The 15,036-nt window shown below is 32.1% G+C and overlaps 1 protein-coding gene across 1 annotated transcript in view; it reads right to left on the minus strand.

Moving 5' to 3' along the window:
- The window catches only part of LOC122523042 (innexin shaking-B-like), a 27,357-nt gene extending 12,846 nt beyond the window's left edge, over positions 1-14,511 (minus strand). Inside the window, exons 1-3 of the mRNA XM_043644573.1 lie at positions 13,416-14,511; positions 12,423-12,553; positions 11,914-12,142 (exon numbers count right to left, since the gene is read on the minus strand). Of these exons, the coding sequence (XP_043500508.1) occupies positions 11,914-12,142; positions 12,423-12,553; positions 13,416-13,577 (522 nt within the window). The 5' untranslated portion in view covers positions 13,578-14,511. The remainder of the gene's footprint in view (positions 1-11,913; positions 12,143-12,422; positions 12,554-13,415) is intronic.
- Between the last annotated feature and the right edge of the window lie 525 nt (positions 14,512-15,036).

Below are 15,036 nucleotides of genomic sequence, written 5' to 3' on the forward strand. Positions count from 1 at the left end.
GAAATTATTTTGAAGAACAATTGTTGGCTCACCGTGTAAAAACGTGAATCGAATAATACGAAACTTTCGAGATTTTTCTTCCAATACTGTTTATTTCTTTAAATTTTTTTGTTGTTTAATCGAATATCACGAACTTTCGATAGTTATTTTATTTTTCTTGTCAACTTCAATGAAAAATCTAAATACGGAATCATTTGTTTTTGAGATCATTCGTGTTTTAGTTTAAACAATAAAAACGATAAGAAATATTAATGATAAAAAGTTAGGAAAAGTTTCCAACAAATTCTACGAAAAAATTCTTATCTACGGTTTTATTCGTTTGGACCTTTTTTTCTTTTTTTCTCTCTCTCGAAGGATCAAGGTTTGGAACGAAGCGTAAAACAGGAACAAAGGTTAACAACTACGACGAAGTGGATGCTAACGGAAGAAGACGGATAACAATAGCTAAAAAGTGCAAGGTAAAAAAATAGGAAGGAAGATGAACAAATAGGAGAGAGAGAGAGAGAGAAGACTAAAAAGAAAAAAGAAAAAAAAAAGGAGATAAAGCAAAGAAAAGTCGTGGAAGAAGATTCATTGCGGTGAACGTTAGAGGATTTACTTTGAAACTGTACTTACACTGGATAAAGATACAGAGAAAAAGGGACAAATAAATAATTGCGGATAAAAATAATAAAAGATAGAATGTCAATTGTGTGTTCGTCTTGTTCTAAAACATTGCATTTGAAAAATCTAAGAAAATATAATAAAATATGAGATCAAATAAATTACGAGATCGGTTAAATAAATAAATTTCGTATACATTGAAGAGAATATTAAGTGATTACATCGATCATTTTAAAATCAAAATCTTATAAATATATCACTCGACATTAATAATAAATTTTCGATCAATTTTCTTAATGGAGAATATTTCGAAAAATATATTTATTAAAAAAAGAAAAAAAATCAAGATTAACGAGTGGAACGATGAAAAATTATTTCTCGATGAAATATATATTTTCATATACCAATGTATAAACATAAACGTGAGTAAAGAATTGATTAAAATTCGATTAAAATTTAGATTACTAAATGAAACAAAAATAATGAGAATAAATGAAAAATAAAAATAAATAAAAAAGGAGTAGCACACACACACAAGGGAACGTTTATGATCGTACACGTCAAGGCAACGGAACTGCTTTAACACTGAAGGATTTAAGAAGGGGTTAATATGCTTAGGGTTTCTTTCTTGGCAATGAACTAGATATAAGCCTCGGTAAGCATAGAGTAAGATGTTTTTAAACATAATCATGACTTTCCTAAGAGAAAATGATCCACGTATGTATTATAATATACGGTAACAAACTAAAAACACAGGTGACTCTGAACGTATTCGTGACTACGAAGAAATTAAACGATAAGATATCAAAATTCCGCTTATTATACTTGCTTCGTTATGATATTTTGTTTCCCTTACTCATCTTAATGACTCTTTGTAATATTTTTAACCACACGAATTACTCGATCCTTGAAGACTGATAATATACGATAGATATAATATTTTTCAATTAATAAATATAATAGTTATAATATTATATATGCATAATATTTTAAATATAATTTTTATAAATTAATTTATTATTTTTAAAATAATTAAATAATTTTATTAAGTAAACTTATAATTAAATTATAATTAAATAATTATATAAATTATTATATATATAAATAATTTAAATTAATTTATAAAATTAAAATATATTTTATAAATATAAAACCTTCTGTGTTTTTTTATTAATATTATAAGATAAATAAAAGATTTCTAACAATAATATTTAATCTTACTATTACATCCAAATGTGACTATCGTATAATTGCATATAATTTTGCAATAGAATAATACAAATATATATTATAGATTTTTGTTCATAAATGTGTTCGTAATTATACTGCATACATTCATACTTTTGTACAAGTCAATTAATTAAAACGTATTTTCCATCGTAGTTTCTAACATAAAAACTAACCGAAGTGTGTTTCTTTGTTAGTTTTTCCTTGCCATTGGCACGTAGCAAAGACACGAGGTTAAATTAGAAAGCGTATCGATCGTTTAACGAGAAGAGGGCTAGCTGTAGTGTAAGTATTACCTCGTTAATCCCTCTGTCATCATATAATAGTTCGTAAAAAACTATATTAACGAACACGAGAAGAAAACATGAGTGAGAGAGAGAGAGAGTGAGAGAAAGTGAGTTAAAAAAAAGAAAAAGAAAAAAGAAGATACCGTAAGAATGAAACAATATTTTCAAAACAATTTAAACAACAAAATCTTGTTTACTTTAACAAAACGTTTATTTCTTTTTCCTTCTTTTACTTCTCATAATTAATGAAATGATTCAACACGAATGAAATGATTTTTACCTGTAGGAAGAGCATGAAGCAGACCCACTGATAATACCTGTATTCCTTCCTCTCCGATTCCGGATACAATTTGGAATTGTCAACACCTGGAAAAGGTACTTCCGAACCTTCTCTTTTCCTATAGGCTGCTGTTATCGTGTAAGTACTGTGTATCCAACAATAAGTGTTTAACACATCTTCCGGTATATCTTTACTGTGTATACAATCGATCGGATTTCCAACGTATTGTCTCGTCGTTACTATCAAACTAAACGATATCAAGAGTATCACTGTTAAACTATAATGTAATCTAAATACCGCAGTATCGATGTGTATGTGTGAGATCTTGATCAGACTCTTTAAACCACGAAATATGTCCAGCATCTTGAACGTCGGACAATTTTGTTTACCCCAACAACAATCAAAAATTCATTTAGATTTATAGGAACTGGATTTTATTCAACTACATTTTTTTGGTGTCTCCCCATTCTTTTTTTCTTCTTTTCACACACACACCGTGTCTTTGATTTAGTCGATAGAGAAAAATCTTTCAATCGCGATTAAAAATGTTGTTATTATTGTTATTAACAATAATATCACTCGTGGAATTATTATAAATTTATTAGAAATTTTAATGGAACGATAAACGTAGGATCCTTCGTTGAATTTCGTTGGGGTTCCTCAACCGATATGAAACTTTGTCCAATCATATTCTTCTTCGAATATATTTACAGTTTTTTTTCTAATTTAAATACAAGATGGGGTATCCTTTCACGCGTCATTTTAAGTATCCAAGCATGACATTTTGCGTTCGTTGATCTTTCCTTGCCAACGTACAATTCCGTTCACATCGTCCATCCTCGAAGAGATCAATGTACTCTCAACACTCTGTCACAAGTCTCCAATGAAATAATATGAAATCAAAGATAAACGAGGAGGAGACGTGGACGATTCACGTTTTAGAAACACCGTTCTTTAAACTGTTCAAACTAATGACGAAAATGTAACCAAGTTTTTGAGATCCTTTGAAGATTCCACCTTTGATTTTAACCAACGAAAATCTTCATCTTCTTCTTCTTCCTCTTCCTCTTCTTCTTCTTCTTCTTCTTCTTCTTCTGTTTCCTTATGCTTCAGCACTGTTCCGTTTAGAAATGATAATAATAATAATGTTTTCTAATATTTATTAGAACACCAAATTTTTCTAATTGAAAACTTTCGTACGAATAATGAACTTCTCTTCTCCTCGATCAAACGATCCAAACAATTAACCAATTAATTATTAATTAATAAAAGATTGTTTAGAAAGTAGCCAATAGAATTGTAGACATCTGAGATGTCTTACCTATTGGATTTTATTAACGGTTAACCGAAATGTGACGATGGACTGAAACCGATAATAAAAGAATGGCCAAGAGAGAAAGAGAGAGTGAGAGAGAAGTTAGATAGAATATATCGGTAACAAAGAGAGAGAGAGAGAGAGGGAACATGCGAATAGTAGTAGGAGTCTCGTAATTTCGTTCGACGAACGTTCCATTCTATTTTAGCGTTTACGCGCTGCGTAAGACTGCACTTTGCTAACAGAACAGGAGGATATTGCTGTAAAACGGCCGACAAAACGTTTTCAAAATTGGTTAGAACAAAATACAAAAGTCAAATGAGAACACCGTTCTTTCTTTCTTTCTCTTTCTTTCTTGCTTTCTTTCTCCATTCTTTTCCCACATTTTAATTTCTTTCTTTATTTTTAAATTAATCTTTATCTAATATAATTTATTATAAGAAATATTTATTATCCCCATGTGTGTGAGTGTGTGTGTATGTGTTAAAGCATATTTTTGCACATCTAAAACTAATTGTTCTTTTATTAAATTATTTTATTTCTCATCGTTATCTTCACAAATCTTACGATATCAAATTTCAAGAGTTAATTAATTTTTTCAAAATTGTTTAAAACAAAATACAAAAATAATATAACATTTTTCTTTATTTCTTTATATTTAATAAATCTTTATTTAAAATAATTAATTATAAAAAATATTTATTATCCCCATGTGTGTGAGTGTGTGTGTTAAAGCATATTTTTACACATATGAACTAAATGAAACTAAACTAAACCTCCCCCCCAAGATTCATTTATTATATCTAATAAATTTTTATTTAAAATAATTAATTATAAGAAATATTTAATATCCCCATGTATGTGTGTGTGTATGTGTTAAAGCAATTTTTTACACATATGAACTAAATGAAACTAAACTAAACCTCCCCCCCCCCCCGGATTCATTTCTTTATATCTAATAAATTTTTATTTAAAATAATTAATTATAAGAAATATTTATTATCCCCATGTGTGTGTGTGTGTGTGTGTTAAAGCATATTTTTACACATATGAACTAAATGAAACTAAACTAAACCTCCCCCCCTAGGATTCATTTCTTTATATCTAATAAATTTTATTTAAAATAATTAATTATAAGAAATATTTATTATCCCCATGTATCTGTGTGTGTGTGTGTTAAAGCATATTTTTACACATATGAACTAAATGAAACTAAACTAAACCTCCCCCCCTAGGATTCATTTCTTTATATCTAATAAATTGTTATTTAAAATAATTAATTATAAGAAATATTTATTATCCCCATGTGTGTATGTTAAAACATATTTTTACACATTTAAAATTAATTGTCCTTTCATTTAATTATTTTATTTCTCACCGTTATCTTCACAAATCTTACGATATCAGATCCCAAGAGTTAACCTTTTTGTTTCCACGTGTTAAACAAATACATACATACATGAAACGTAAAGATAATCGCACATGTGTGAGTTAAATAGTATCTTTTAATATATCTGGCAATTCTCGTTTTGACGTACGAACGGAAGCCTGTCATTAGTGTTAAGAAATGAAAATAAAAATAAAATATAAAATAAAGAAAGAGGATATAAAGATTGATAGACGTAGCTTTTATTTCGTAACAAGAGGGACAAAGAATAAGAAGAATAAGAATAAGAAGAAGAAGAAGAAGAAGAAGAAGACGGAACCCATAACGTTGGTTTATCGTTTCTTTCCCTCGGTTTGCTTTCACGATGAAAGAAGATACGCGGAAAGGGAAGAGAACAGCTTCTGAAGTAAAGTATCAATAAGCATTGCTTCAATCCCACAGCTTCCGTTCTAAACCGTATAGGAAGAGAATTATCTATCTCTTTCTCTTTACAAACTAAATGAAACTAAACTAAAACCTACCCCCCCTCCACCAGGATTCATTTTTTATATCTCTTTCTTCTTGTAATTAATTTAACGTAATAAACTATTACGTATATAAGATTTTTTCGACGTTAATTACTAATAGTAAACTTTACCGATGATGGGGGAGGAGGTAGGGGGAGGAGGATGATACGTAAATTGCAATTCGTATTTGTCGAGATTCGATGATAACGTTGTACGATTCGAATAGAAATAATAATAATAAATAAATATTAAAATAATAATAAATATAAATATAATAATAATAATAATAATTAAAATAAACCAAAAAAATGTGAATCAAATTCGAAGTCATGGAATTTTTCTATTCGATATTACTTTAATCAAAAATTTCATGAAAAATAAGAGAGAGGGGGGAGAGAATGATGACGAAAGAAAAAGAAAGTAAGAAATAGGATGATAAAAAAAATAGAAAGAGGAAGAGAAAGATAGATAAGCGAAATAATTGGTTGGTTGGAATCGTTCGAATAGATTGATGATCGTTTTCTACGAGGAGGAGAAGAGAAGAGAAATAAACGTAAATAAAAAAAGTCAAAGTAAAGAAACAAGAAGAAGAAGATGAACGACAACAAACGGGGAGTAGTGGTGACTACCGTGAGAGAATGAAGAAGAGTTAGAAAGATCACGTTGGAGAACGCGAATGCCGCGAAACACGTGGTGATGGTGATGGTGGTGGTGGTGTTGGTGATGGTGATGGTGATGGTGATGGTTCGTCGTCGTCGTCGTCTCCTCCTCCGTCGCACACATTCATGCCCCGATTCTTCAAATCGAATTCGAACAGCTGACGGATAGACGATCATCAACGTTCAAAAACAATTTGACGAGTTGGAAAAACAAATGACGATTTATCGATACGAAAAGAAACGTCCATTTTTTTTTTTCCTTTCTTCTAATATTTTTCTGTGATTTTATTTTATTGTTCTTTCTCAATTACACGATTCTACGAGATTTTTTATAATTGATAATAATTACAAATATTAATAAAGCAAAAAAAAAAAACAAAAAAAATAAGGATCCCGGAAACACAAGGACAACACGTGAATATTTGAATTAAATGTTCGTAGAATCACGGTTACGCGGGTGATAACTTTGTTCCGAGTTAAATTATCGTATCGTATCGTATAATATGAAGAAAATGAAGCGAATGATGGAAGAAAACGTTAAGCAAACTAATGCTGCTTCCACACGCCACGCTCGTCTACGTTAGACTCGAGAAAACGAGCAGATCGGATCAGAACAGACCAGGCCAGAGCAACCAGGCCAGGCCAGGGCACCGCACGTTCAGCACGGCACGGCACCTCCCGTAGGAGCCCAACGAGGAGTCACCGTGCTCCAGGAATAGAAACACCCGAACCCGAACCATCATCCTCTCTTCTTCTCCTTCTTCTTCTTCTTCTTCTTCTTCTTCTTCTTCTTCATCATCATCGTGTGTATAAGCAAGTAAGCGCAACGTTCAAACGCACGCACGCACGCAAGCACGCAAGCACGCATGCGAACGAGCTTACGAACAAACTCCTCGTCCTCGAGAACTTTAGGCTAAAACTTTTCCTCTTAATCATTCTCACTCATTGGACCAATCAAAGAATGAACCAAAAATTCGTATAACATTTTTTTTCTTATATTATTTCCAAAATTACTGTAAATGTTAAACGAAAAATAAAACAATTCGTTATACAATTTTTGCAATACAATTTGTACAACCACGATAAACGTACGAATATTTCATTCGTTCTAATACAATATACACATTCGCGTAACATTTTTTTTAATATAATTTCCAAAATAACTGTAAATGTTAAACGAAAAATAAAGCAATTCGTTATGCAATTTTTGCAATACAATTTGTACAACCACGATAAACGTACGAATATTTGATTCGTTCTAATACAATATACACATTCGCGTAACATTTTTTTTTTTAATATTATTTCCAAAATAACTGTAAATGTTAAACGAAAAATAAAACAATTCGTTATGCAATTTTTGCAATACAATTTGTACAACCACGATAAACGTACGAATATTTGATTCGTTCTAATACAATACACATTCGCGTAACATTCTTTTTTAATATAATTTCCAAAATAACTGTAAATGTTAAACGAAAAATAAAGCAATTCGTTATGCAATTTTTGTAATACAATTTGTACAACCACGATAAACGTACGAATATTTGATTTGTTCTAATACAATATACACATTAGTATAACATTTTTTCTTTTAATATTATTTCCAAAATAACTGTAAATGTTAAACGAAAAATAAAACAATTCGTTATGCAATTTTTGCAATATAATTTGTACAGCCACGATAAACGTACGAATATTTCATTCGTAACAATTCGCGTAACATTTTTTTTTTTAATATTATTTCCAAAATAACTGTAAATGTTAAACGAAAAATAAAACAATTCGTTATGCAATTTTTGCAATACAATTTGTACAACCACGATAAACGTAAGAATATTTCATTCGTTCTAATACAATATAAACATTCGATCATTTTTAATTGAAACAAGAATTTACGATTACTCCTATGCGTGTTAGTACAATAAAAATGTTTATCGATTAGAAGGTATCGATGAAATTGGCGGGTAATTTGAAATTGGTAGAATTCGACGAAGGGAAGTGAGGTGGAGAGAGTGAAAGAGAAAACGATGAAACATTGAACATTAATATCGCATCGTTTACTCGTTAGTTTATTTCTTCTTTCTAAGAAGAAGTAGATCACGACGATGAACGACGTAGGTCGTGTATTATCTCTATAATATTATACTCTCTCTCTCTCTCTCTCTCTTTGTGCTAATTCATTTTGAATATATGCTTAAAAAAAGGGGAAAAAAAAAATAAAATAAAATAAAATAGGTAGGAAAAATCGAGAAAACGATCCTAAAATCTTCTTCTCCTATCTCTCTCTCTCTGAGAACAGCTTTATGGACTATCTTTCGTTCGTTTTCCGTTGTAACACACGGTAAATCAGGTACACCAAGCAGCTGATAGAAGAGAAGAGATACTTTTTAAACGTAACTGGATACTCGTTGCTCTTCTCCCTATATTCCACGAATACCAACTCGCGAAAGCTCACGTTCACGTTGATATAAATCGTCTTACGGCTACACCATTGGCATATTATTACACTCAAAATGTAGAAATATAATAAAAATGTAAGGTTACGGGAACTCGTTTCCGTGTCACATATATCTCATGAAATTCACTCGATTTCCTTTGAAACGGAACTTCACCATTCGACTTTTTTCTTCCTCTAATTCTCATTCTCTCTTCCTCCCTCTCTCTCTCTCTCAATTTTATACTCCGTTTCTTTCTTTTTCGTTGATTAAATCGAGGAGAGAGATACGAAGGTCGGTGGATAGAAAAAGAAGAAAAAAAAAGAAAAAGAAGGTGCTCTTCTGCTCGAAATATCCAAAGAACTTTCGAAGAATTTGCTTTTTGCTACGTGTTACGTTTAACCAATGAGAACTTAATGCAAAAGAAAAAAAGATAGTAAGAGAGAGAGAGAGAAAACTGCTAAAAACGAATGCACTTTGGATGGTCGAACGAATCAACGGTTAAGACAAGTTATAACTTAACCGAGATAAGTGCTTTCTCGTTTTGTGCCGGCCCCAACGTGCGATATGTAAATAAATATTTGCTTTTATTCGCGTTCATACTATTTTCATACGAATAGACGGACTTAAATAGAATCGACGCGAGTTACGTGTCTAAAGGAAGGAAGGAAGGAAGGAAGGAATGAACGAACGAATATACGTGTTCCGATTCAATTCAATTCGAATATACAACAGGATCATCATCATTGAGATTCGATGTCTCTCTCTTTCTCTCTCTCTCTCTCTTTTAGAATTAGACAAATCATTTCGATAAATTCAGACAAAACGAATAAATTGATATAAATGAATGATGATCTATTATATCCATTATCTACAATTCCTAACGAGATGGTCTTATTCTATCAGTTTTAATAGTTACCTACTTCCGATGGTAGTTTAAAAGAGCTACTACTTCAAGTACCCCTAGTTTATCTAACCGCATTGATAAATCACCGATGCCCGAGGCTTTAATTGCTCGCATAGGAAGAACAGTCTGATCAAAATCAAAAATTCAGGTCTTCTCTTTCCAACGTATCAACGAGACGATGTATGAGAGAAATAGAGATAGAAAGGGAAAACCGTCCCTGTAACTTAGAAACCATTGCATAATCGTTCTCCAACCATCTGCCGATCACTTTTGAGCAGCTTTAATGGCCTCGGATTATTGACATAGGTAGGTGAAGAGTACACGCGACTACTCACCGCTTACTAATAAATTACGGCCAGATATTATGACACGATTATGACGATATCCATCTTCCCGTAAAATCTAATAAATCTGCTATCTCTTTGGGGATACGCAAATACAACATGAAATATTCTCAAATTGACTGCAACCGAATTATAAATGGTCGAGAAGCTTCGGTTAACTCTTCGGAAATTCTTCGAAAACGCTTTTAATATTCTTTCTTGTCATCTTTTATTTTCTTCTTTACTTCCTTCCTTCCTTCCTATCTTCGAATTTTCGACAGTTTGAATTATTATATAAAATAGACGTAAACATCGTTTACCTTTTTTTAGTGTTTTTATCTGATTTATTTGTCTCTACAATTTGTAAGTATTGAACAGAGTTTGTTTTATGGTTTACTTATGTTTAAGATAAATGATGTCACTTAAGAAGTGAACGAAGAAGAATGGGGAAACCCATGGTGGAGAGACCTTTTCTATATCTATTTGATCTATATAAAGAAGAGTTAATATAAAGATCGCGCGTTTAATGTGTTTTACACGTGTATAAGAAAAAACGTGTAGAATAAAAAGAAATTCAATAAAATATCCACGTTGCTTAAAGCATTGATCCCATAATCCCAACACAGTAATGTTTTTTAAACACGTTTGAGTTACCCTTTTGGAATGAAAGGGAAAATGAAAGGGAAAAAAGAACGAATTGACCGACAAACGGATCTTCTTCTTGTGGATAATACGTTTTAAACTTGTGTGTATATAACACGAAGAAATGAGAGTGTTATATGTGTTTTTTTAAGAACACTCCCTATATATCCGCTTGTTCCTTCCTTCCCTTGCTGGAATATACAACGCGAAGAAACGGTTCGCATATAGAAAAAGGTAAATAATCAATTTTTTGTTCTCCCCTTCTGTTCGAATGTCGAGGACGTTAGGCATACGCGTCAATCGTTTTTGTTGTCCCTTTTTTTTCTTTTTGCTTCTTCTTTTCTTTTTTAAACACAAGTCAATCAGATCCATATCAATTCGTTTTACAGTGACGACGATCATTTGTATATCTCGTTTGAAAACTACTGCTAATTTTTTCTTTTGTTTTTTTTTTTTTTTTTTACGAAGTAAGATCAACGTATAAATAGATCAAGTAAAAAACATTTTTGCACGATTAAATTCCGATGTATGTAAAAACTTTGATAATATTTCTATTATTATAAAAATAATAATTATATCTGTGTTGTGTGCGCGCGCGCTTATTTTTTATAATAAAAAAGAATTAAATCTTTTTTACCGACGCAGTTTGTTTCCTTACCGACGTTGCTTTTATTGTTAAAAATGACCACTAGAGTGTGCCACCTACACGGTCTTCTAAATTTTATATTTCTTTTTTTTTAATTAATATTTAAAAGAATATAAAAACTCTGAAATGAAATCAAGACTTATATTTAAATAAGAAAAGATAATCGAAAGGGTATAAATCAAAACTCTTATGCATTTCTTCCTAATGTATAAATCGATATCTTTCCTTTGAATAATCCTACTGTCAAAACGTAGCAAATTTTATCAACACCGCATTTTTTAGAAAACTAAGAATACAATGAGAGAATAAACACAAATCAATATACAATATTAATTCGACAATATAAATATAATTCTAAATAAAACTTACAATAATTACACGATGATTCCTGGATCAGCAAAGTACGTAGCAGCAGCAAGTTGCGTCGTATAACCAAAAGTTTTGATTTATAATTATTTAAGCGCCGCAATTGCAATCGTAGCGACACCTGTTTCAAATTCTCGGTACTAATATTTACGCGGGTAATTTTGTATGAGCTAATTAAACAAAATTACCAAACAACTATCTAGATCTTATCTATTATCTTCATTTTCTGTTTTAAACTCTTAAAATTCTTGACAAATGATAAATAAATTAATAATAAAAGTAAATAGGAAAGAATACGTTTAAATAAAAAGAATTTAATTTTACCTGAAAGATAAGCATGAAAGCAACCCATTGATAGTACTTGACTCTCTGCATTTGACCGTTGTTGAAATGATGATAATTTTCATCCTGATAACGTGCTTGTAAAATCCCGAAAGACGAAGCGACACCGGGAAAGGCAACATTTGTTCCTGCGACACCGAGCATAGCACCAGTCATGAAATACGTACTGTGTATCCAACAATACGCATTGAATGCCTCTACTGGAATGTCTCTGTTTCGAATGAGATAAATAAATGAAAAGAAAGAAAGAGTAAACTATAACGAGCGAACGAACGAACGAACATAGCAAGGTGATTCAAAACAACAATAAGAAACACGATATACAATATATATACGGTGTACGACGAACAAACTAGAATAAATCTTTAAATTTAACAGGCGTTTTTAATAATAAAAAGTGCCGTTGTGATCTCGTTACAATTTCTCACCTTACATTTATTCGCCATCGTTACGGACAATTAATTGAAAACATCTCTCGATAATAGTAGTACCTTGTATGTACACATTCTATCGGATTTCCCACGGTTTGTTTGCTGCTAATAATTACGGAGAATAGAAGCATCAAGATCGTCGTTAGCGCGTGTAATCTGAAGACGAGGCCATCACTTCTTACTCTGGACACCTGCGGAATAACGATACAAGTACGATGACCACGTGTTCTTAAAAGTGGAAAACACGCCAACCAGTGCACTTATGCAATTAATTTAACCATAGGATTTAACTCGCTCGCACTTACACGCGTGTACTCTCAAAGATCTACACCCAGATGCATTTTTATCTTATTTCTTGATATACACACTGACGCACGGCACTTGTCCAGAGCTAATTCTGGCTTAGCACGCGGCTTTGAGAACGGTCCCGCAAGCAGAGACATGCTTTACAAGTTTGTAAACCTTGCAAAGGTATAGGAAAACGAGAAATATCAAAGCAAATTGCTTACGTTAAGCTTCAAACTTAGAGTCGGCTCGCGTGTCCGTACCGTTACGATATTAAATCTTTCCTCTTTAAAGTTTGCGTGCAATGTTTCTCCAGTAATAGAGTAGAAAGAGGAGGCATGACCGGACAAATATTTTTCATACCTATTTATAAATAATCACTATCGTTCCATTTCGTGTTATGTTAAACGACGGTCACGTTAACATGCATTTTAACGTGTTTTATATTACATTTAGAATAAGATTAGGTAAGATAACGCTAAGCTTACACGCTAATTCAATGTTGACACACCGAGTTAGTAAAGATTAGAATCAGCATACGAGACATCCCATATGTTCTCGAATATACTTTAAGTTTAAACGTGCGTTGGAAAATTGTTTCATTTGTTTTTGTTACTCAAAAGAAATTGTTTTATTGTATATTAGAATAATTTCATTGAATCATATTACTTCGTTTAACGCTAGCTAGCTAGCTAGCTAGCTAGTCAGCCAGCAAAGCGTTAAAATTATTAGCACGAAGTTTGGATTAACAAAGGCTAGAATTATTACACTATAATTTATTGCCAAGCTCGCTCCAATTCGCGATTTTCTGTTGACGCTTTCAGGGGTTATTACGAGGAACGCAATAACGTTAAAGAAAACGCATCTTCTCGTACTATTTTTGGCACTTACTCGTAAAAGATAGTACAATTCTATAACAGCGTCTATCATTCTCACTTCTATTTCTTTATTTTGTTTTTTCTTATTATTACACGCACGTACACTTTTGAAATTTGTTTTCGTTTAAGAAAAATTATGAAATATCCACGTCCAATTCTTAATCACGATGACCCTAGTAGTCTGATGATAAATAACAACACTCTGCCTTATCCAAAGACTATCATCGACAAGGTCCAAATTATTAATCACGAATAAAATCTCGCGTTTCATTTCCACACGGGTTCATTCACCCCATACTTCTAATATCCAAAAGTAAAACTAAACTATCGAGAGAGAAAAAAAAATACATTTACGATCCCGTTAGAGAAGATCAAAGGATTGCTTAATGTACTGAGAAATTGGATTTAGAAGATTCTCAACTGATTGTTTGGATCAACGCACGATTGTTTAACTCGCGCCGATAAGATATTAAAACGTCAAATGAATAAAATCGATCATTTAAATCGGTATATATAATTCAGCATATATAATTTATAATCCCGAGGATACAATTGTATGTTATAACATCTTTGACGTTGGCCTTCGTTGTGCATACAATAAAACGAACACAAATAGCGCGACACAGACGTCATAGAAAATAGATTGAGTCATGAAACGAACGAGGTGACGATTAAAATCGATTACAGATTTCTAGCTAATACATCACTATAGGAACTTTTTTATTGAGTGTACAAATCAATAAACGTTAAGTCGAATGATACAATAACGAATATAGGAGGGATTTGTCGGTAGGAAACGATAGGACGGATGCTTCTCGCCATCAGCGAGCTTACTGACTAATCCTAACTGTGCGCAGATTTCACCAAACTAACGTGGTGGTACCAGAGTTCGATGCCAAAACACTAATTCATGGGCTAGTCGTCACTCTTCACCCCCGTGACGTCCTCCCTCTCACTCTCACTCTCTTTCTCTCTCTCTCTCGCTCTCCGTTTCTTTCATTCTTTCGTTCCACATATCTTTTTTCCTCCTTTCCTCTGTCCATCCGTCCTACTTTTATTTTTCTATTTTTCACACCCTTCTTTATAGTTCTACTTTTTTTCTTCCTCTATCTTTCTATCCCTATCTCTATCTCTATCTCTATCTCCGGGATCAAAAGCAACGACACGATATAATCGAAGAGACGGCAAGGAAAACTTTTAAGAATCTGCCCACGCGACTGACTGACTTTACAAAATATATATCGCGTCCCATTTCAACAAACGAAAATGCTGGACGTTTCCAGTCACTAAGAGATAAACGTATTCCGTCTGCCGTTTTCCAACATTGTTGATATGCTTGTCTCCTCCTAAATTTTACGTATTAAATGACTCTTCCTTTTTTTTCTTTCTTTCTTCTTCCTCTTCTTCTTCATCTTCTTATTTTATTTCCTCGTTGATGGATACCATTTGTCTATCCCACGCTAAATTCTACGAGAATGATAGAAAATTAAGATTAAGATAATATCGATTTG

The sequence above is a fragment of the Polistes fuscatus genome, unplaced genomic scaffold, assembly GCF_010416935.1.
Source record: "Polistes fuscatus isolate 324 unplaced genomic scaffold, CU_Pfus_HIC Scaffold6, whole genome shotgun sequence".
NCBI lineage: Eukaryota > Metazoa > Arthropoda > Insecta > Hymenoptera > Vespidae > Polistes > Polistes fuscatus.